Source organism: Prunus avium, chromosome 6 (assembly GCF_965620075.1).
Source record: "Prunus avium chromosome 6, drPruAviu1.hap1.1, whole genome shotgun sequence".
Taxonomy (NCBI): Eukaryota; Viridiplantae; Streptophyta; class Magnoliopsida; order Rosales; family Rosaceae; genus Prunus; species Prunus avium.
The window spans coordinates 1,950,549-1,974,218 of NC_142289.1; the positions used below are offsets into that span (position 1 = coordinate 1,950,549).

The following is a 23,670-nucleotide window of genomic DNA, read 5'->3' on the forward strand; positions in this document are numbered from 1 at the left end:
GACAAGACTGGAACCTAAGAAGCCAATGCCAATTAAATTAAATCCTCAAAGGCATTATAGGAAAATTTTGTATAACTCCTGTACCAAAAGAATGATGCTTGAATTGAACCCATATACAGAGATTGAATTAGAAAGATCCAGACAATGAACTAACCACAAAAGCAAGGAATGCAACTTGTACAGTTATAATCTCTCTTTAGATTTTCACTTTATTCTTTTTTTTTCCTTTTGTTTGAAGAATGAACAATGTTACGCATCACATAAAGAACCTGTCCACACAAATCATTTCTATTATGGATCTCAATTTACAACATTTACATGAGAATTAGAAGGGAAGGTACCAGGCATTTGCCCCAGCAGCAGCACCATGACGAACCAAAGATTAAGTCAGTAGCATCTCCATCGCTGAAAAGAAACAACTTCAATTCTGAAACTTCATCAATTAAATTCCACACCAGCATTTGGCTGAGCTTTGGCCAATCTTTTTTTAACCTTTTGAAAATAAGAAAAGGTCTGATTACTTCGCTAGAATTCGAGCACCGAAAGGTACATCATCCTGCAACAGAAAGTATGGAAACGTCAATGGATAGCCATTCCACTTTTCCAACATAGAATCATATATCACATGCTATTTCCATCCGGTTCCATTGATACTATGCCCAAACATATTTTTCATAAAAATCCAAAAGCATGTGCAAAGCAGGATCATTGCGTAAGTGTTAGATAGCAGGCATGAGAAGCCAATATGGTGTCAATGAAATCCAGTAAAATATTAATTGATTATGCCACATTTGAAAATGCTAGAAAACACAATAAACAAGTATAGCAGGGGTCAGCGCTCAAGCAGCATTCATCTTTTATGTAAATATCCAAAAATAAGGAAATTCAATATAAAAGTGAACAAGTGGTACATGTTTATGGTCCTACCTTCCTCTGAGAAGGCAAATATACCACCAAGCATTTCATCACTGTCACCATCTTCCTCGCATTTCCCCCTATCATGGGGGCTGCTGCTATCCGCATCAGTTACAACTTCAGTTGATTCATGAAAGTTGCTAAGAGGCGATGCTTTACAATAGCCCTCATGGAAAAACTGCTCAAAATCCAGCGATTCTTGTACTGGTCCCTCATCGAGGATGTCCATACTCAGATCAGAACGGTTAGAACTTATATTGGAACCTTCACTGGCCCCACCACTATTCACCGACCGAACCTCTTTTGCAAAAGTTCTATCGGCTGAAAGGGAGCTGGTTGTTAAAGTGGATAGACTATTTGAATAATTACTATTCTCAACAACAGAAACACCTGAGGTAGGTTGTTTCGAAGATATTAACATAATATTTTTGTTTGTGGAGCTTTGGTTCAGTAGAGGTGAGTCAGGTGACACCAAAAAAGATCTCCCTCTTTTTTCGCCATTACGTCCACTCCCGGGTTGGTGAATGGATGGATAAGAATCACCTAACAATTCATTAAAAAACAAAAGTGGCATTAGAAAGTCCTCTTCTACCGATAAAACAATGATATTACATCATAAACACTTATCTTACCAACATCTGGGTTTTCAGCTGAGCCAGTAGGTGCCACCTTGTCATCGGAAATACCACCCTTTTCCTGAAAGTTTTCTTTAGCTTCATGAGAATCAGAAGATGAACTTGAGTATCCTCCAACTACACGCCTGCATAAAGCACCCAAAAAAACTAATTAGTTGTTAATATATTCAAAAGTTATTTTAGTTATACTATTGAGTTAATAATTTGGAAACACCATGCTCACGGAACATACAAGCCTCACGAGACATGTAAGTTTGGACAATTTAAACAACACAATAAAGGTCGTGTTAAAAAATATGAACAGTCCATTTTTCATCATCTGCCATATAAATTAGGGACGTAAAAATATAGCTTTCCAGAAAAAGTCATCAAACCATACAGAACCACCATCATCAGAAAAAAGTCATCATAAATACAGATTTTCAGGGAAGTAATAACCCTCTACAAGCAAGAAAAAGAAAAATAAGATGGATCCATACGAAATGCTATAGAACAAATAAAGGCACAAATTCATTTCCATGTTAACATAAATAATAAGGTAGTTACCAGAGAGGTAGAATAAGATAATAATAGCAAGGATACCACAACTTGATGAATACAACAGCTAAATTACCTGCCACTCCATTCAGACTGAAATCTATGAAAAGGATGAACAACAGGTAGCAAATCCTTCCGCCTAATTTCCACCTCGTGAACAGGAACCTTCTCTATTTCCATCTCTCCTCCAGTAAGATCCTTAGTGAAATTTAGCTCACTAGGGCCCAACGGACTCATTGTATAGAAATATATCTAACAGATAAATGAAGGGATCACAAACATATTTGATAATGCTGACAATCAAAGGGATCTCACTGTCAAAATATAAAAGGTACCTTAGACTTTTGCCAGATTGGAATCCTTCCAGAATTGATCTGAACCTCAGCATTGGAGAGATACAAGTGAGATCGCTCAGGGGGTTTTACCAACTCCTTATCCCCAATATCATTGTCGTCACATTCAGAACCATCCATGACTGTCTCCACACATTCTTGTTTCCCAATCATAACCCCGGAAATGCATTCCTCTCTTTCAGGCCAATCATTTCTTCGGCAAACATCCCACCATTGAAGAGGCTCAACTCTCACTCGCAAATCTTCATCCTGTATCTGCACTGAAGAACCTGGCCCTGTTCTTGAAACAGCTTCACCTGGCTCTCCCCCCACTGATGGAAGTAGTTTATATTGAATTGCATAGCCAGAAGGAGTGTAAACCAATAGGTTCTCCAAAGCAGTGACCTTCGCGTGAGAAGATCGCAGATCATGAGGTAAAGAACTATGGAATACAGTGGCAACAGCCCCAGACGGAATGGAAGCCTTTCCTGCTGCAGAAGATGCAGCATTACTAACTGTGTTGAGCCAACCGGAGTTATTATTCTTTATTCTGCTAACCACAGAAAGGGTAACTGCCGGTGGTGGAGAAAAAGGTTGCTGATTTGTCATGAAAAAAGGAGTAGACCACCATGGTACAGATGGAACTGGTGAAAGAGTAGGCCCATCAACATGAGAGTTCTGAATTTGAAGAACTGTGTCACCACCAAAGGGGGACAAAGCAAAAATATGGCAAGTCCCCCTGGATGAAACAATTGCAATCCATTGACTATATTGACTAAAACAGATGTCTTGGATCACCTGTATAATAAGCACAAGGAAAAACAAAGCCCAGATCAACATATGAACATAATAGAAAGAGCATAAGAGAACCCGTTTAAAGGCCAGAACGTACAGCAGATGTCATGCCACGATGTAGCTTGTAAAGGTGCACATGAGAAGAAGTCCAGTCATAGCTTTGAGTGCCTGATCCATTATGCGAGCAGGTTGGCATTATTCGAAAAATGTTGATATTGTTTCCATGTATTGAGGCGGTAACAAGAAGAGTCCCACTTGGGTCAAAACATAGAGCAGAAATGGGACTAGTATGTGCCCTAAATTGTGATACAACAGCTCTGGAAAGAAAGTCTTTTACAACAACCTGCAAAGACCATTTTGAGTAAGTAAATATGCTTCAATCAGAATTGCTGAACGTAATAACGTAAAACATTGTGACACTATAAAAACCAACCACATCCCGCTGCTATTTAGTATTGGGTTTTTCTAAACTATTGAGCAATAGTTAAAAATATAGTAATAATAATAATAATAACTATTAAGCAATAGTAAGTATGCCGGTAGATTCTTAAGCTCACCTCAAACAGATTGTCTCAAGGAAATGGAATTTATAACTCAAAATATAAAAAATAAATCCTTTCTTTTTTATAAGTATGCTGTGAAACAATGATGATTCCAGTGTAAGATTAAAATATAATTTTCAGCTAGAAAGAAAACTTACCATTCCAGCAATATCTGTTTCTGTTGAATGTGATGCAACCTTCCCAACTTTCCAGCTAGAATTTGATGACACAGGAGAGCTGGAACCATCAGGTATAAACTCTTGATAGTACTTGGACAAGGTTTTGTAACCCATGTCTCCCAGATTCAGTAAACCGGTTGCTAACTGTTTACTAGATTCCATTGCATATCGAGCCATCAGACTCCCACTGCTTGGTGAAGTTGATGGACTAACACCTGGAGGAGTAAGACTTTGCGGACTGAGGCGGCCTGTGTTTGATAGCAGAGGGTTGTTGGAAGCATAAGCCAACCACCTGGGACCAACAGCCATGGGACCATATCCAATATTGACCCCAACCAGTCCTTGAACTCCCAACTGGGGGACAGGATAAGTAAGGACACTGAATTTGTTCTCAAGAGTGACCGCATCAAAGCAGTATATCTGCCAGCAAACAGTTGGAAAAGAAAAAGAACTTAAGCCAGGTTCGAATACTTTTCATTACCTATTTAGTCATACGAATTACATAACTTTCATATTTAAATGATGTAGCTTCTGCAGTGAATGTCTGAAACCAGTAACCTGCAACCATCCAATCTGGTTCTTCTGGTTTATTAAAGGAACATGGTGAACTTTCCACAAACGCTCACACACCCAAAAAAACATCTATAAGATGATACAGTTATTCAGCCTCTACAGTTTGGCTGGAAGGAGAAGAGAAAAAAAGTAAAGCTGTGCATTTCCAAATGCATATAATATTAATGAATACGTGGGATAAGTTAATGCTTACTTGTGATGCAAGACCCACAGCTACTATTTGAGGACTGCATCTAACCATATACACAGTTGAACGGAATCTCAGAACATGAACATAATTGCAAGACCTTAGCGAATAAAACCGAACAGCTGTAGGAGACAAAGGAGGGTTTCCTGTTTGAGGCTCAGTATGACCATTGACCAACCCCTCTCTCCCTGTTTGCGTCATACCTGAGCTCTTTGATTCATCACACGCAACAACCATGAGTAAAGGATGTGAAGATCTGAATCCTTCCTGACCCTCACACTTTGCAGGCAGAGGTTGCATCTGTAAGAATGTAACTGGATCATCACGCCTTGATGCAAGTTCATTGACATTAGAGGCATCTTCAACATCCAGGACTTGAAAGCCATTGGAATAACCCAGTAGTAGAACATGTTTGAAGGAAGATGGACCAAGCTCTACTCTGTCAAAGCAAGCCCACAGCACCTGTTTGCCACAACAAATTAAACTACACTGATACATTGAATCTAATAATAGATTCTACACAAAGAAGTTACTCAAACCCATTAAATCAATTGCATTTCATGTACGTTCTAGTTGGTTCTATATCATAAGGCAAACAAAGCATTTGACTGTAGAAAATGTTGAAAGTGTACACAGTGCCTCTTACAACTTCCAGTTTTTTAAAAGCAATGACACACTAATTCTGTGCCTCACCATTTTACAACCACCCACAGCTCACATTTACTCATAAATCTCACAGTTTAAACATATACCATCATCGTACAGAAATTTCCAGGTTTCCAAAAGCATGTTTTTGTTATATTTTGACTTCTATCTTAGTTGAATGCTCAATTTAGACACCATATACTCCAGGATTTTCTTACATGTATATGCTAGGTTTGAAATGCTAATGGTCTACTGGACATTAATTGGATGATTGTTTCAATGAAAAACATCAAAACCTCATGGACAGGGTACGTAATAATGTTCCACAATATCCATATCCTTCAGACAGCATAAGATTATCAATTTGATCACCATCAATAAATAATAATGGCTGCCATCATCCAAAAATGATATTACCATTCAACATTCTTAAATTTCCCCGGGCCATATCCATATCCAATATGATCCAATATCAACATTCTTAGATTATCAATTTGATCACCATCAATATATGTCTGATCATAAATTGGCTGTGTTTGATCCCCATCCTCAAAATACTAACCACTCTAAAACATCAGTTCTGACAAGCACAACAACTAAGTTGTAGTGTCCACTTTCGAAAACACTCAATTTCACATGAAGCACAACAGCCAAGCGCTTCATTCATTCTCCACCCTCATTATCCGACCAACCAAACATATTTAAACTGAAGAAAATTCAATTTCAAGAGCCAACCATTCACTCCAAAGGAAAATTCAATTTCAAGAGCCAACCAATCCCCTCACATTTTAATTGTTCTCCTTCAATTTTCTCAACAATCGAGCACAAAGCTTGAGCTCTTCATTTCACTCTATGCCAAATTAAATGACATTAACTCAAAAAGAAGACAAAAAAAGAAAACTCAAAACTCCCTCACTTCCTATTTGTCTTTCCCTCAAATTTGTCTCAGCAACTAAACACAAATAACTAAGTAAAAATTAAAATTTCGTTTTCATTTCCTTTATCTTTCAATTTTACCTGTTACCAAACAAAAAAAACAACACAATTTCCCGAAAATCAATTGCTAAACCAGTTCTCCAATTCCACAAACTTCCTAATCAAGGAACATGCAATAAACAAATTTTAAAATTTGAAAAACGAAATTAAACCTGGTCGCGGCAATCGTGAGGGTCAGCGGAGATGGAGGCGGCGACGGAGGCGCCGGCTGACCGGACACCGGAAGAGGCGGTTTTAATGCAAGAAGAAATGAATTTCAGAGAATTAGGAAGGAAGCCATTAGTATTGCTATGATGGTGATGATTAGTCTGAACAAGCTTGCTATTATTGTTGTTTTGGTTCTTCTTCATAGTCAGGCAATAAGAGCCCGGGGAATGCAACCGGCCACCGGAGAGTTACCGCGAGTGGGAGGAGTGGACCCCACCGCCGACGACGGTCGCCGACTTAAGGCGATCAGCAACAGCATAAGATAGTTGGGTGAGGAGGAGGGGGATTGGAACGGCGTCGTTTTTTACGGAGGGAGGGAAGGTGGTGGTGGTTGAGTTTTGACCTTGGAAGGCTTTGAAATGGAGACGGTTCGTTTCGGTTTGGAATGGAAATGTGGGTTTCTGTCTCTCTCTCTCTATCTGGCTTTTTAGTTTTGTTTTTGCTTTAGACTCTCTCTCTCTCTCTCTCTCTCTCTCTCTCTCTCTGTGCTTGCTTGGTGTTAATTGCACTGTAAGCTAATTTGGGGAAATGTCGAATGTATCCCAGTAGGATTTGGATAATCTCGTTGGTTCCCTAGGAATTTACTGACAATTAAAAGGAAAACGAAAATGGTTGCAAATTTACGATTTTGCCCTCACGCGTCCTTTCTATTTGAAACAAAACTCTCTAAAACATGAGTTAAGCCAGTTTGTCAAAGTAGTGAGATGAGATCCTTTACACCGAAGTTCGAATTTATCTCTCGTAAATCATATTAATTTAGGCTATCATTTGTATAAGAAAAACAACGAAAAATATATATATTTCGTGTTATTTTTTTGTTGTTGTTGGAATTTTTCGTGTTTTTTATTGGGTGAGAAATTCTTCCACTCAATCTTGTATAGCCAAAAACAAAAAACAAAAAACATGTATTGGTAAGTGATAATGATAATTGATTTAAAACTTTCCTTATCTTTTTACACAAATTCAAAGATTAGTGAGTCAATGTATCAAAAAAAAAAAAGATCTAAATTTCCCTTGATATAAGATTTAATCCAGAATTGAAGAAGTTCCCATATTTTATTTTTTGAGGAATTCGTTGTTTTCTCCCTTTCTTGAATCGCATAATATGGGGTCAAACTAGTCTTTTTGAATCTTATTTGAAGCATTGAAAGGCCCATTAGGGTCAATATCAGTATTTGATGAAAATGTGGGGGGCCAAACGGGATTAGTTGGAACTCTCGGGGAGACCCGTGATATTATAGGCATAACGTAAGGAATAATATAATTTGAAAAACAGGGGACATTTGGTTTCTTTACGACAAGGGACGAGAATATCTTAAGCCAAGATGAGGAACACAACACGTTTGTTTTTTATTTTTAATGGACAACGGTGATATGAATATTTGCTGTCATCTCTTAACAGGTTAAACAAGAAAGAAATCTGAGATTGACTTTTTTATTTTTTTTATTTTTTTTATATAAAAATTAATCTAAAGTAAATTTTAAAAAGTACCAGATTATGTTGGGCTAGGCCCATTTGTTGGGCGTGTTGCATTTTGGATATGGACCTTTTTTAACGACCCACCCCCAAGAGAAACACAAACAAAGTCTTCATTTCAGACCAAAGAACAAATATTTTGAACCTAAAAAATCCATTAACAATGGACAAGCAAACAAAAGTAAAAATCCAACAAGTTTGAGCAATGGAAGAACAAAAGCGGCGCCATTAGGGTGTTCATATGGAAAGGAAAAACTTTTTTTTTTTACATGGAATTCATGGCATCTGACATGAATTTACAATGATAGACAGAAGCCACCATTTCAGTGATGAGAGAGTGCTTTCAAGCACCATGTCCATGGAGATCAATATAAAACCAGTAGACTTCCATGGGACTTGCAAGCACCCAGAGAAAAGAGTCTATGAGAACTGCTATAATTAAACATTGTTCAAATATTCTCTCCACCTATTTCATGAACCAAAAGCAACCTGCTTGTGACGGTTGAGATCGCCCAGATACTTGGTTGAATTATATTCTTGTGCATCCAACAGTTCTTCCGAGTATGTTCTTTGATGAGACCTCCTTTTCGATTCTTTTGCGCAGTTCGATACATATTCATCGCCTCTTAGAAGTACCACAATCTGCACACAACCAAAGAATTGTTCATCAATCTGCCATCCCATACAATACATTTTTTAAAGCATCTAAAGGGTAGGTAGTATGAACTCATTCCTAATTTTCCTTCTTTTTGTTTTCTTTTGGTTTTAAATGCATTTACAATTTTATAGTGTGCCACAACACAATGTTAGATCACATTCAGGCTAGTCATTTTTCTGCCTTAACTTCTTCTGATTGTGAACTTACACAAACCATGAAAATATGAAGCAAGCTGCATAATAGATATGCATCTTTAATTTGTACTTGCCTGACTCATTCGCGGACGTAAAATAGAAGACTGCTCAATGCATAAAGATGCAGTCAAAACCACATGATCCATCTCTTTCTGGTCATAGTTGTCACCAATAGAAGGATCAACAAGCTCCCTGATCTCATTGTTATCAAGCAAAGGCTTTGCCTACAACAGAGGAAAAAAAAAATTAAAAGGGAGCCAGGGCTTGTTTATATTGACAACATGAGATGGTATGTTTCAAACTATGCAGAAGCAAATTTACCCAAATTACAACGCTTTTCTGAGAATCATCCAAAGCTGGACGCCCGCTGATAAGCTCCAAAAGTAGGACTCCAAAAGAATAAACATCCGTTTTTTCATCAACTATTCCATGCATGAAATATTCAGGGGCAAAATACCTGCCATTTAAGGGTATAATGAAGAAATTGAACTATAAAATGCGTTATTTAACTGTAAAATGAAAGAGGCTACCATACATACCCGAATGTGCCCTCAGATTTTGAGACATTGTGATGAGTCCATTGTTTGGGTAGCCACTTCGCAAGCCCAAAATCACATATCTGGTATAAATTGGCATACTGATCAGTAAGTCAAATTTAAAGTGATAAACGAAAACGAGACATAGTTTAGTACTGTTAATTGTTCTTTGCCAATATGAAAGAGGCAATCATCATTCACAGTTTTCTACATTGCCATAACTGTTTGTAATCCTAGGCTACACATTATGATAAAAACAAACCGACAGCAGAAAGAGGAAATACCTGAGGCACAAAATCCTCTGTAAGTAGAATATTATCAGCCTTAATATCTCTATGAATGATTCGCCTCTGACAACTCTCATGAAGATACAGCAGACCATCTGCTATCCCCAAAGCGATTTTATATCTTTTACTCCAATCCAGTTTGTTAGCCTTCAGACCTGGAATGTGTAGAATACTTAAGAAATCATAAACCAATAAGCACTTTAAATTAAGAACATGAATTTACAAATCATGATCATACCGTGCAGGAGAGATCCTAAACTCCCAAGTGAAGATAATTCAAAAACAAGGTGCATTCCTCCTTCAACGCAACATCCAATTAACTTAGCAGTATTAGGATGATCTACATGAGCTATAATGCCAAGTTCAGATAGAAAGCCTGCTGTTTTCTCATCTGATGTTCCTTTAGTCAGCCGCTTTACTGCTATAAGCTGCCCATTTTTCAAACAACCCTTATAAACTTCGGAATAGCCACCCTTACCAATTGTATTTTCTGCAAGAAATAGGAACCACGAAGAAAATATCATAATCAAGATGAAAATAAAACTTCCATTTGAAGTTTCTATATGGATTAAATTCAAGTCAGTAGTCTTGCATTTACAGTTTTGTAAATTCTGCTATAAATGTGAAACAAATGAGTCTCATATTGGATAGTAGGTTTAAATTTGTGGACGAAATTACAGACCACTGTTAAAATTATTGGTCGCCCTTTGGAGGTCAGAGAAGGTAAAGGTCACCAGCGAAGACTTGAAGTTGTATATATTAGCTAGTCCTGGATTCTCTCTTGCACTCCTGATCCTTCTTCTTGATGATATCTTTGGCACACCAAGAGGAGGGAAGGAGGCTAAGCGCTTAATTGATCTTTTACTCCATAATTTAAAAAATTTACGCCAGTGAGAACGTGAACTTGAATTTGGACAAGGAGCTTCTGATTCTGTTGTGCTATTTTCAGAAACACTAGTTTCAGATTCAAAGCTTCTTATGCAAACTTCTAAAACTCCTCTAGGAGTTTGGGCATCTTCTTTCTCCTTTTCTATGTCCAAACATCTCAAATCTACAGAGAAGAAACCAAGCATTATGACAGACGAATTAGAACATGGAAACAGATAAACACAAAGAGGAAAGGAAGTTGCCTTGGGCAGAAGCACAAGGAAGTAGAACACCTCTTCTTTTCTGTTTCACCTTAGAAACCTCGTCTGGTGCCTTCACCATTAAGTTTTCAGGATCCTTTCCAGCCCCCCTGGATAGAAGTAAATCAAAATGTTGGCAAAGAATCTATAATCACAAAAAATGAAGGAAGTGAAAATCAGAATCTGCATCTCTGAAAGGGCAGATATAAGCCAGCCATCACGGCTCTAGTGAAGGATTAAAAAGGCTAAGACATTCCCTTGAAAGTTATTTCCACAATTTCAGACTCAAAATCAATATATCATCCACCACTTGAAACAGGGCAGGAAAGATACAAGAATTCCCAAGGGTTCCTAATACTGAAAGATGCTGCAAACTTGCCAAAGTGCCAAAAAATCTAAAAGACATTGAAAATCTAAAAGATCCCAAGCCAAAAAATCAATAGAAAAGCTTAGAAAAAGGATAAACAAAAGAAAGAAGAATCATCTCAGATATGCAGAAAAGACCACAACTTTTACATTGGCATACATAATCCACAAGACCCACAAGCTGAACCTCAACATAAAACATTACAAAATGGTAAAATTTTAAATCATGAAGGTATAAGATATACCCAAATGAAAGAACATGAAGGAGAAAGCACACATACCATAGACAATAAGGTCCCTGCTCTTCACCATCCGCCATGAACACTGTCATAAACCAGCAAGAACCACTAGCCTGGCCAAGCAAAATGCAAAATGCACTCAACAAGGAGGCCCTGCTAATCTCTCTTTTAAAGGCAAAAATATTTTATTTTTCTAAAGCTACAAAATCTTCTTGTTATTATCCATAAGTTAAAGAGAAGGGAATCTAGAAACTAAATATGGAAGAGCCTCGCATTCATTATTGTCTTAAGTTTGTTTACTCTTTCTCTTCCTTTTTCGCACTGTTTTCTCTCGCTTTCGTTGTCTTTTTTACATCGGTCCGAAAGAGTCGCTGCTGCGTCGAACTGGGTTACTGACAAGTGTTCAAAGCTCGACAGCGACTTCTGCTCTCAACCTTAAACCGAGTGAGAGAAAGTTTCAGAGAGAGAGAGAGCGGACGTTGGTCGTGGTTTGATTAATTTCTTGGGTCTTTCCACAAATTTAATATGTTGGCCTTGGTTTGTGAGATATCTTCACTAATTTGTTGGCACAGTTAAAATGCCAAGCTTTTCAATTTTGGGCTTCTTAATTTGTTTTTAAAGTAATTATATTTGCTCAAAATTCAACGGGTAATCTAACACAGGATCCACCCATAAGAGCATCTCCACCCACAAGGGCTAAGTCTAAGGCAATGGCAAGCAAGGGCTGCCACTATTCACTTGAATAGTGTCAGCCTTTGCATTTGTGGTTCCACCCACAAGGGCTAAGTCTAGGGCAAGTCTAAGGCAAGAAAGGAAAAAAATATTATGCAACAAAATATAAACAATTTAGAAAGTGAATAAAATTGTTATGTATTTATAGGGAAAGCATCTATAATTTTTTGGTATTTAAAAAAAAAAATTTGAAAATTTTTTGGATATTTTTTTTGCTCACTGACATCAGCGTGACGTCAGCATGACATCACAAAACTCGGTTTGAAGCCCAGGCAAAACCTGCCCTTGGGCTTGCCCGGGCTGGTGGGACCCACGCCAAATCGGGCTGCAGGCTGCAGCGCTGGAGCTGCTTGGGCTTGCGAGGGGGGCCTTTTGCCCGGTTCTTCTCCTGCGCTGGAGATGCTCTAAGGAGGGATGACCCATTTTTGGATCTTCCATTTGGATATGTGCAATCTACTTGGTTGATATTGAGGTTTCACTTTTATGGAAGAATCTCAAAGAAAAAAAATATATTAAGATTTTACCATATTTTGAAATGACCAAATACATGAAAATGTTAGGATTTTGAAATGATTAAGTGCACTAAAATATTTGAAATCCATGCATTTCTTTTTATTTCATTCCATAGAAATGGAAATACCTTTTTTGTTTTTTTTTTTGGGTATTGTGTAACATTATATAGATGTAAGGGAACAAGTTTCTTTTTAAAAATAATGTGAGGGGAAGAATTTTAAAATGTGCAATAAACTACATAAGAGGGCACATTTTAATAAAAATAGATGTTGCATCATTGGGCAAAAGTTATTATGCCAACCAAATTTAACCTTCAATAATTATTTTCGAGAAAGCCTATTCACGGGTTCCTTAAGCGATTCTCCACTTATGTTGGAATTTGGAAAGTACAAATAGTATCTAAAAAAGTGTTCTGCTAGTATGGGAGAGTGCTCAGGTAGAGCGCGAATAATTCCACCATTACATGTACGCTTGACTCGTGTTGAATAACTTTACTATCAACTTTGGACGGATTTCTTTATCCAAAAGTAGTCACTTTAATTTCAATATTTTTATAAAAAATGCTTCAATTGAACTTATGAATTTCATTTCCTTAATAGCAAGTACTTCCAATCATAAATTTAGCGGAATTGACCTCTTTGAAATAAAAGGAAATAGCTCATTGGTAAGTTGAGCATAAGTTGCAACCCAATATTATTTATTTGGGTAATGAAAATACTCACGGTGAAGCTCGAAAATATATGATCATCTATAAGTCACAAGTATTATTTTAGATAGACCTAATTATAACAAAAATCGCATTATATGATGAAAGTTTGATTAGGCAAAAACAACTAGGGGAGAGGGAGTATATAGATAAAAACACAAGGGTATAGAACGCAAACCCATGCATGGATTTGGAAACAACACTGACCCGACGCCATCCCCAATGTGAGGGAGACCTACACTAGACATATAGATTATAGAAGAATGTTGTTCTGTCCCATCGCAAGACAACCCAATACGGTTGGCCGACATAAAGTAACCCACTACAAAGGAAAAGGATGATATATATATATATATATATATATTATAATAAAATACACCTTCGTGACCTACTCTACACGAAATTTTATAATTTGCAATGACGCTCCTTCTCTGGCAATCTACAAGCTTATTTTAACCACTTACATAAGCATGCAATTTTTATTTCTTGTGTGAGAAATGAAATCAAGAAATGAATGGCATTGAAGAGAGAATGGTGTTTTGTTAGGGTATTGTGTATTAATTAGGTGTTTGAGTTGTGAAATCAAATTCAGAGATGGAGGCTGATATGCCGGTTGATGTGTTAACATGTGCATTGTCTGAGTCATGACTTTTAGCTATGAAGATGTGGACATTCAAGCTAAACACATTAAATATGTTGTTGCTTGATTTGGTGGTCAAAATCAAGCACATCAAGTGGAGGATTGCTGTAAAGGCTTCTTTTTCCATACTTTTGTCAATACAATTCTGCCAGAAAACATCCACGACCAACCTAAAAACAATGACATGAGAAATTATATGTATAACACTTAACGACATAAAAAAGAAGAAGAGCATAATGAATTTTTAGTTAGAGATTAAAACTGATGATTATAATTTGATCTTTGAGTTAGAAGTGAGATGTATTTGTATATCCATTTATGAGTGATGAGACGATCATTCATATCGACATACAATTATACGTTATTAAATAATGATTCATGAAAGAGAATTGTGTGATAGAGTAATACAATTATACTTTTAATTTTGGCCATGAAGATGTGGACATCCAATCCAAACTAGAGACATTAAATTTGTTTTTGCTTGATTTCATGGTCATAATCAAGCACATCAAGTGGACGATAGGTGTAAGGGCTTTCCTATTTTCTGAAAAAATATGCAAAATAAAAGTAAAATGAAAACAAGACAAAAGATTCACTTGAATAGAGATGGGCTTCTTACTTTCCAAAGACTAAAAAAACAAAGGGCTTCTTGAACAAGATTTAAAAAAAAAAAAGTCCACGTCAAAAACAAGTTCACGGAACAAATTTTACATCATTCGTGGCAAAAGATTCGATTTTAAACTTGAGTGTAAAGGAGTGAGTAGTCCGTTTCATCTAACTTAACCCAATATCTTCGAGGCCCAAAATGGTTTGACTAGAACTTCATATACCGACTTGTAAAAATGTTTGCTAAACTCCAAAGGAGATCATTTGCATTTTAGCCAAGATTAGCTTCATAAAAGAAGACTTATTTTGAATGTTGATTGCATGATTGAAGCAGCTTCTACGCCACTCTCAAAAGTTGACAAGGTCAAACACTACCATGGGAATCATAAGAGAGCTTCACAAATTATTATCAAGCAACTGCTTGAACTCCTGTAAAAAATGTCACAATTGTAACAAAATCCGACGGTCTACAATCATGTGATCAAAATATTCCTCTCAACCTTAGAGTACTTATAGGTGTGAGCAAACACATCCAAGGCCCCCACTTTTAAAAATCCGTTATGTCTACTTCCATGTTGGTTCCCTCCAAGTCTTCAACTGTCAAGCCATATATTTAGAAATGGAAGAGAATTGCAAGCTTACCGCATAATTCATTTGACTTCTGATGAGATTATTCAAGCAAAAGTTTTAATTGAAAAGCAAACACATTCAATTGTATTGACCATCAGTTTCAAATTTTTGATGAAAAACTTTGCTTCAAATGCCTCTCTTCTTCTACCTCTATCTTGGGTTGTGCTTAAGCTTCACCAGTTTTGGCTCCTGCGTTGCCAGCAGCCATGAAATCCCACATAGAAAATTGAGCAATGCTCCATGTCCATTGGACATTGATGCTTTCCGTAAAATAATCCGTGAAGGCAATCTGTTGAAATTTGAAGGTGTATTTTCTATATGAAGAAACAAAGTACAAAGATAGCTCATATATATGAGCGTGGGAAGAAGAGAAAAACAAGGAACAAAAAAACAATCTTCCTTCCTTGATTTACGCCTAACAACTAAAGCAAGGGCAGCAACTAGACTAACAACTAAAGAAAGGTCAGCAATCCCTTGAATTAGTGAGAATGACAGTCGTACTCAAGTTGTTAGACAGCACCCCATGCACACACCCATGCTACTTACCAGCTAGATAAATGATAGATAACATAGACTAGATCTTCTTCCAATACTCCCCCTCAAGCTGGATCAAACGGGTCGATTGATCCAAGCTTGGACAAGAGGTGATGGAACGTAGCAAACGACAATCCCTTTGTGAAGATATCGGCAAGTTGATCATGACTACGAATGAAGTGTGTATCAATCACCTTGGACTGCACTTGATTTCGAACATAGTGGCAGTCAACTTCAATGTGTTTAGTTCGCTCATGGAAGACAGGATTTGATGCTATGTGCATCGCAGCTTGATTATCACAGTAGAGAGACATAGGTTGCTGATGAGGAAACCCCAAGTCCAATAACAGATTTTTGAGCCAAATAAGTTCACAAGCAGTCGAAGCCATAGCACGGTATTCTGCTTCTGCACTAGAGCGTGCAACCACGCTTTGTTTCTTGCTCTTCCAGGTAACTAGGTTACCTCCTACGAAGGTGCAGAAGCCAGTGATAGACTTGCGATCGAGAGCGTTCCCCGCCCAATCTGCATCTGTATATCCTGAGATATGAGTGTGATTATTGTTGCGCATGAGAATTCCTCTACCAATGGAGCCCTTCAGATATCGAAGCACACGATGAACAATCTTCATGTGGTCCATGCTTGGAGCATGCATAAACTGGCTAATAAGACTCACGGCATATGCTATATCAGGGCGAGTGATAGTGAGATAAATGAGTTTGCCGACCAATCTCTGATAGTACTCTATATTGGGAATGAGATCACCGTGAGATTGCAGCTTCAAGTTACTATTCAAAGGTGTGCGAGCAGGTTTACAATCTGTCATGTTGGCCTCACGAAGGAGATCAATAACATACTTGCGCTGATTTAGAAAACAGCCCTTGTGAGAGTATGCCATTTCGATCCCTAGAAAATATTTAAGAATGCCGAGATCTTTGATAGCAAACTTGTGATTGAGATATTGTTTCAGAGCACTAATCTCTGACATATTATCACCTGTCACAATGAGATCATCAACGTAAATAAGCACCACAAGTTTACCCGATGTGCTTGAACGCACAAATAAGGAAGAATCAGCATTGCTCCGACAGAAACCAACTCTTTCTAGAACATGACTGAGCTTGGCATACCATGCACGTGGACTTTGCTTGAGACCATAAATGGATTTATGAAGTTTGCACACCATTTCTGGATTGTTTGATTGAGGATGACCTGGAGGCAATTTCATGAAAACTTCTTCTTCAAGCTCACCATGCAGAAAAGCATTTTTAACATCCATTTGAAAAAGAGGCCATGCATTGTTAATGGCAACAGATAACAGCACCCTCACAGTGTTCATCTTTGCCACGGGAGCAAATGTCTCTTTGTAATCCACGCCATAGATTTGTGTAAATCCTCGAGCAACCAAACGAGCCTTGTTCCTTTCAATCGTGCCATCTGAATGGAACTTGGTCTTGTATACCCAACGACTTCCCACAGCCTTCTTTCCTTTGGGAAGTTTCACTATAGTCCAGGTGTTGTTTTCATGAAGAGCTTGAAGCTCTTCTGCCATAGCAGCTCTCCACTCACTGTGTAGATTAGCTTCTTGAAAGCTTTGTGGTTCATAAGTTTTAGTAATTGCACAGAGGAATGTAGCAAAGGAGGATGAAACCTTGCTGTAATTAATAGCAGAAGTCAAGGGATACCTGGCATTGTAAGTTACATAATCATGTAACTTGGATGAAAGTTTCCTCTCACGGGGAGGATTTCGACGAACTGTGGGAGATTGAGTTGCTGGCAATTGAGCAGTTTCTTGGTTGGAAGGACTACTTGAGGGTTCTGATGAGATAGGTTCTTCAAGGACCACAGGTGGAGAATTCTGCAGATTTCGAGAATCAACCTCATTCAATATCTGGTCCCTTGAAATATATGTTGTATCCTCTTCACTTGGATATGGTATTGGGAATAAATCAAGCAAATTCTCCCCCTCTCTAGAATAGTCCAGAGGTTGAGTAAAGTACGGCATGGTTTCTTCAAACTTCACATCTCTTGAAACAACTATTTTCCTAGTTGTTGGATTGTAGCATTTGTAACCCTTTTGAGTGGATGAATAGCCTAGGAAAACACATTTGGCAGCCCTTGGATCTAGTTTATCACGATTTGGTGCTTGAATGTGAACGAAGCATGTACATCCAAAAACTCTCAAATGGGATAAATTGATCTGTCTATCTTTCAAGATCTCATAAGGTGATTTAAAGTTCAATATCTTACTAGGCAATCTATTGATGAGATATGCAGCAGTAAGAACACCTTGGGACCAAAACTTTTTAGGCACATTCGAGTGAAACATAAGAGCTCTAGTTTTTTCAAGTAGATCTCTATTCTTCCTTTCTGCTACCCCGTTTTGTTGAGGTGTTCCAACACAACTAGTTTGATGTAATATACCATGTGTGCTTAGATAGTGAGACATGTTATGTGACATATATTCGGAGCCATTATCTGATCGTAAGACATGAATATTTGAAGCAAATTGTGTGTTTACAAGTCTATGAAAATCTTGAAAAACTTCCAGCACTTCACTTTTAAATTTCAAAAGATACAACCAAGTGATCCTTGTGAAATCATCCACAAAAGTTACAAAATATTTGTATCCGTCAAAGGACTCAAGGACTGGTCCCCAAACATCGGAATGCACGATTTCAAAAGGATTACTAGCCCTAGACAAGGAGGAAGTGAAAGGTAATCTAGTGGACTTAGAGAAGTGACAAACATCACAGGAACTTGTAACTTTGCACAGGTTTGGAAACAAAAAAGACAGAACTTTATCAGAAGGATGTGCAAGTCTTTGGTGCCAAAGTTGTTGTTCTTGAACCAGGCTTGAAGCGACTTGGAAGACCTTGGGAATTTGGACATGCTTGGAAAGATAGTAGAGGCCATTTAACAAAAAACCTTCACCAATCGTCTTCTTGGTGGTGATATCCTGAAAAACCACAGTTTTTGGGGAAAAAATGACAAGACAGTTCAATGAGTTTGTGATTTTTCCAACAGATAAGAGCTGAAAAGGGAATGAGGGAACATAAAGAGCCTCAGACTCGACATTACTAGAAATCAAATGTGTTTTCCCTCTCCCTACAACCATAGCACCCTCGCCATTAGCAACTGACACTTGAGATGGACATGAGAATTTTTCAAAATTATGCAGATTTGTAGACTTGTTAGTCATATGATCAGTAGCTCCTGAATCTATAATCCAATAATCATGCACATTACCTACTTTGAGAGCAGTTGAAAAAGAATGTAAGATACCTGGAATATCTTGTTGTGTCACACCTTCATTTTCAGCCAAAAAACCAGCAAATTGTCCAAGTAGAGCAGCTTGTTTGTTGTCATCTTGACTAGTTGATCCTTCATTGTTTTCATGACCTTGTTTCTTGTGGAGGAAGGCAGCAAATTCATTTATCAGGGTAGCTGGATTGGAGGTGAACTTTTGTGCTCCCTCAGAATGTGTGGTGGCGGTATGATTTGCCTTGTAGGATGAGTTGTGTGAACCCTTAGGGAAACCCTTGTTGTTGTCCCTAGAAAACTTGGGCCTTAGTTCAGGGTGAAGAATCCAGCAATGATCACGTGTATGTCCACTAGTATCACAGTAGCTACATTTCACAATAGGTTTCTTTCCTTTGTAGCCCCTCTCTTCACTAGTTCTGTGGTTAGAGAGATATACCCTAGCTTCTGGTATATTTGCCTTTAATTCCACAGTCATGATTTTTCTGCGAGTTTCTTCCCTTTGAACCGTGGCACACACACTTGAGAAGGAAGGAAGATCAGGATTCATGAGGACATGACTCCTGAGATCTTCGTATTCAGGACTTAAACTCGCAAGAAGTTGAAATATTTTGTCTTCCTCAGCTCTCTTGGTCAGCACAGCAGCAGAAATGGTGTGTGGCCGATAGACATTCAACTCGTTCCACATGGTGGTTAACTTCCCAAGGTGCTGCACAAATGAGTTTCCTTCCTGTTGTAGACCAGCAATATCCTTTTTTAACTGGAACACTCGAGCTGCATTATTCTGATTCCCATACATTTCTTTGAGATTTTTCCAAAGGATGCAGGAGGATTCAGCATAGCTGAAAATTTCTGCAATCTTTCGATCCATAGAATTGAGTAACCATGACATGACCAACTGGTCCTTGCACAACCAATCATTGTAATCTGATGAGGACACATCAGGCGCTGGAATAACACCATTAACATAACCAAGTTTCGATCGTCCTCCCAAGGCAAGAGTGACTGCTCTTTCCCAGGGAAGATAATTGAATTCATTTAGTAAGACAGAACTGAGACGTTGATTTGGGTTGACATCAACATCTAAATGAAGTGAAGATGGCGCAGCATGTGAGCTAATTTCTTTGCCATGCACTGAACTCTCTTCAGCCATGATACAGAATCAGAAAGAAATAAAAAACAGATCTCTCAAGAAACTATTCAGAAGCAGGTCGATTAGGATCACTGCTCTGATACCATGTTGAAATTTGAAGGTGTATTTTCTATATGAAGAAACAAAGTACAAAGATAGCTCATATATATGAGCGTGGGAAGAAGAGAAAAACAAGGAACAAAAAAACAATCTTCCTTCCTTGATTTACGCCTAACAACTAAAGCAAGGGCAGCAACTAGACTAACAACTAAAGCAAGGTCAGCAATCCCTTGAATTAGTGAGAATGACAGTCGTACTCAAGTTGTTAGACAGCACCCCATGCACACACCCATGCTACTTACCAGCTAGATAAATGATAGATAACATAGACTAGATCTTCTTCCAATACAATCAACCCCTCGTGCTTCTTGATGTCCAGACAGAGTGCCAGTTCATGCTTGAAGGAATCCGGTTGCTTCGATCAGAATATCTCCGAACCACTGGCTACTTTTCCCCGCCTTCCAATGCCTCCGAGGCATGTTGGCATGCCTATGAAAGTTTGAGCAATGAGTCGTTACCTGGGTTCGGGGTTCAATCCACTTGTGGATTTAAGGCCAGTTTGATGACAGAGAGTTGCATGAATATCACAACCCGGTCACAGTTTGAAAGCCTGATTTCTCAATCTGAGCTGCAGGGAATTCAGGACTCTTGCAATCAGTCTTTGGAGAATAATTCAAATTGTGATTCATGTAAGCAGAGGTTGTGGCGTGTGAGTGCTTCTAACTTTGGTAGGCCTGTGGATGGGAATGAATCAGATTGCAATAGCTATCCATTTATGTATGCTGCAGCTTTTGCTAACAGGTATGGGCCTACAAACTTGGGCACAGTCAAGTGTTTGTTTTCACTAGATTTCAATGCCTTTAATGTAAATACTAAAAGGATCAGGCATACCAAGGTAATGCGTTGGGCAGTGTTGGTAGGATGTGTTAGTGGGTTCTTTGTGGCAGTTTTGGTGGTTTGGGTTCTTTGGAGAAGGCACAAGAAGTACAGGGGAAGGAAGAGAAACATGGAGTCAACCGAGATGGGTTTTGCTTCAGCCATGGAGATTATTGGTGAAAATACCAGTTTGGTTAAGTTCCCATTTGAGGAAATCAAAAGGGCTACCAAGAATTTCTCAAGGGAGAACATAATTGGGATGGGAGGCTATGGGAATGTCTATAAGGGAATATTAGCTGATGGGTCTGAAGTAGCTTTGAAAAGGTTCAAGAACTTCTCTGCTGGTGGGGCTGAAGCTTTTGCACATGAGGTGGAGGTTATTGCAAGCATTAGGCATGTGAATCTTGTTGCTGTGAGAGGCTATTGTACTGTGGCAGTGCCTTTGCAAGGCCACCAGAGGATAATTGTGTGTGAATTGGTGCACAATGGAAGCCTCTATGATCATCTTTTTGATTCAAGGTTGAAGAAACTCAGTTGGCCAATTCGACAAAAGATTGCTTGTGGAATTGCCCGCGGATTGGCTTATTTGCATTACGGTGTAGAGCCTGTCATCATCCACAGAGATGTTAAAGCTAGTAACATACTTCTAGATCAAACATTTGAGCCAAAACTGGCTGATTTTGGCTTTGCAAAGTTCACACCAGAAGGATTTACACATTTGAGCACAAGGGTAGCTGGGACACTAGGATATGTTGCACCTGAATATGCCATGTATGGGCAATTATCAGAAAGAAGTGATGTCTACAGTTTTGGGGTAGTGCTTCTTGAGCTTCTGGGTGGGAAAAAAGCAGTTGTAGAAGCTGATGGCGCCGGAACTTTGCTGTTGGCAGATTGGGCTTGGTCACAAGTGAGGGAAGGCAACCCATTAGATGTTGTAGATGAAAGCATGCCTGAGCTGGGCTTTGCAGAAGTTATGGAAAGGCATGTTTTAGTTGCAGCTCTTTGCTCTCATCCAGTAGCATATGCAAGGCCAACAATGGACCAAGTTGTGAAGATGTTGGAATCAGATTTTCCACTTCCCTCAATCCCAGATTGCCCTCTTGTTGATGAAATGGTTAAAATAGATCAGCTAGCTAGCTTTAGTGGCTCAAGTTACATTTCAAGCCCTGAGGGCCAGCAACCATGTAGCTGTGAGAGTGACCATCCCATTCTAAGTGATTAGGAGAAAGTGGAAACTTCACAAAAACACATGTAAAGATAGTGTTCCAATTCTTTTGAATCATTATAGAGAAAGACATTTTTTACTGAAGGTGTAAAAATTCTTTGATTCATAGAGCCATTCAGCTCAAAGTTTGGTAATTAACAATTGCTGAACCTGACACTGGTTTGCTCTTGCTACATAATCTTTTCTGATTATGTGTTACTGTTATTGAAATTGTTCTGTCATCGTCACTCAAACTGAGAAGTTCTTGTGCTGAAAGTTACTCATAGAACTTCTGACTTGGAGCATGGACAAACTGGTCATATGCATACTGGTGTATTTTATAAGTAAAGAAAGTACACTGGTGGTGTAACACATATGTGTTGACTTGATCGTTTCAAATGGAAACTTAACTGAACTTAGACTGTAATTATACTATTAATACTAAAAATGATACTTTCAATGCTGACCTAGTATTTAATAATTTCATCTTGCTTCTCGTTTAGATTCTTCGTTGCCGGTCGATTTAAGCTCCATAATCTTCCCTTTTTTTTTCAACAGACGGAAGAGTTTTCAAAGAAGCAGATCATATTTTTGTCAGCTTGATTGCATACTACTTATTCCATTGGATAGGACAATTGGAAGATGTTAATTAGAATAGGACATGACTACATTCTAATATAATAATTTAAGGCCTACTTAAGGAATATAGTATTGATGCATCATGTGGTGATCTACCAAAAAAACTAAGACAAACATGCCAGGTCTCTTTTGGCAACTCTTCTTTTGTTTTTCCTATTAGACTAATTCTTTGGCTTTCATGATTATAAGTTCTAACGTCTAAAATATTCATTTTGAAAAAAAAAAAAAATATATTCATTTTTTATCACAAGGCAACTTTACATAGGAAATGCGCTTATAGGTGTACGACACATACCCAAGACCAGTCAAACAAAGTAGAGCAAATTTTAATATATGCTCAGATATTCTTCTCCAATATGAAGGTATTTATAAGGAAGTATAACCCTAAATAAAATGAGAAATAAATCTAAATTACAATAGGAAATAAATCTCAATTATAATATAGATTATTATAAATAAACCCAATCCTAGACATGTATTTATAAAAAAACCCACGCACTATATAAACATAGAAACACACCCAAAATCAACAATTGTATATTTTTTGGGTGTGTTTATAAATGAGTTTTGAGTGTGTGTAATGATGAGTTTTGGGTGTGTTTATAAAGTGTTTTGGGTGTTGGGTTTTCTTATAATTTCAGCCCCCATTTTGGGTGTTTTAGTGAAACTCCCATTATAATAGGACTAGACAAATAGGTAAGTAACCAAAAAT

General features: G+C 38.0%; 2 protein-coding genes and 1 pseudogene across 4 annotated transcripts; 1 reads left to right on the forward strand and 2 right to left on the reverse strand.

Moving 5' to 3' along the window:
- Window positions 1-182: 182 nt before the first annotated feature.
- On the reverse strand, window positions 183-7,030 carry ATG18H (autophagy 18h-like protein). Its single transcript, XM_021961824.2, has 9 exons — window positions 6,489-7,030; window positions 4,702-5,157; window positions 3,915-4,355; window positions 3,312-3,557; window positions 2,423-3,217; window positions 2,164-2,339; window positions 1,548-1,675; window positions 928-1,458; window positions 183-556 (listed from the first exon to the last, which is right to left on the reverse strand). The coding sequence occupies exons 1-9, from the start codon at window positions 6,684-6,686 to the stop codon at window positions 552-554; spliced, it is 2,976 nt and encodes a 991-aa protein (XP_021817516.2). The 5' UTR covers window positions 6,687-7,030; the 3' UTR covers window positions 183-551.
- Window positions 7,031-8,226: 1,196 nt separating this feature from the next.
- RBK2 (ROP binding protein kinases 2) lies at window positions 8,227-11,928 on the reverse strand. Of its 3 annotated transcripts, none has more exons than XM_021961716.2 (9): window positions 11,470-11,928; window positions 10,856-10,932; window positions 10,378-10,746; window positions 9,934-10,185; window positions 9,693-9,850; window positions 9,412-9,491; window positions 9,194-9,329; window positions 8,947-9,096; window positions 8,227-8,662 (listed from the first exon to the last, which is right to left on the reverse strand). In XM_021961716.2, exons 1-9 carry the CDS (start codon window positions 11,517-11,519, stop codon window positions 8,492-8,494), a joined length of 1,443 nt encoding a protein of 480 aa, XP_021817408.1. In that variant the 5' UTR covers window positions 11,520-11,928; the 3' UTR covers window positions 8,227-8,491. The 3 variants fall into 3 exon arrangements, with proteins under 3 accessions (XP_021817408.1, XP_021817407.1, XP_088111150.1); XM_021961715.2 differs by having other exon boundaries at window positions 10,826-10,932; XM_088255024.1 differs by lacking the exon at window positions 10,378-10,746 and having other exon boundaries at window positions 10,826-10,932.
- A 3,456-nt stretch (window positions 11,929-15,384) lies between these two features.
- Window positions 15,385-22,337, forward strand: LOC110759709 (putative LRR receptor-like serine/threonine-protein kinase RKF3 pseudogene; annotated as a pseudogene).
- Window positions 22,338-23,670: the final 1,333 nt, after the last annotated feature.

Bases quoted from the DNA above. Each gene is read 5' to 3' on its own strand.
- ATG18H (XM_021961824.2), bottom strand. From the start codon at position 6,686: ATGAAGAAGAACCAAAACAACAATAATAGCAAGCTTGTTCAGACTAAT. The intron at 4,356-4,701 runs GTAAGCATTAAC...GTTTGCTGGCAG, and splicing joins CTGTGGGTCTTGCATCACAA to ATATACTGCTTTGATGCGGT. The intron at 3,558-3,914 runs GTAAGTTTTCTT...TGGTCTTTGCAG, and splicing joins AAACAGATATTGCTGGAATG to GTTGTTGTAAAAGACTTTCT.
- RBK2 (XM_021961715.2), bottom strand. From the start codon at position 11,519: ATGACAGTGTTCATGGCGGATGGTGAAGAGCAGGGACCTTATTGTCTA. The intron at 10,747-10,825 runs GCAACTTCCTTT...TCTTCTCTGTAG, and splicing joins TCCTTGTGCTTCTGCCCAAG to ATTTGAGATGTTTGGACATA. The intron at 9,330-9,411 runs GTATGTATGGTA...CTTAAATGGCAG, and splicing joins AAATCTGAGGGCACATTCGG to GTATTTTGCCCCTGAATATT.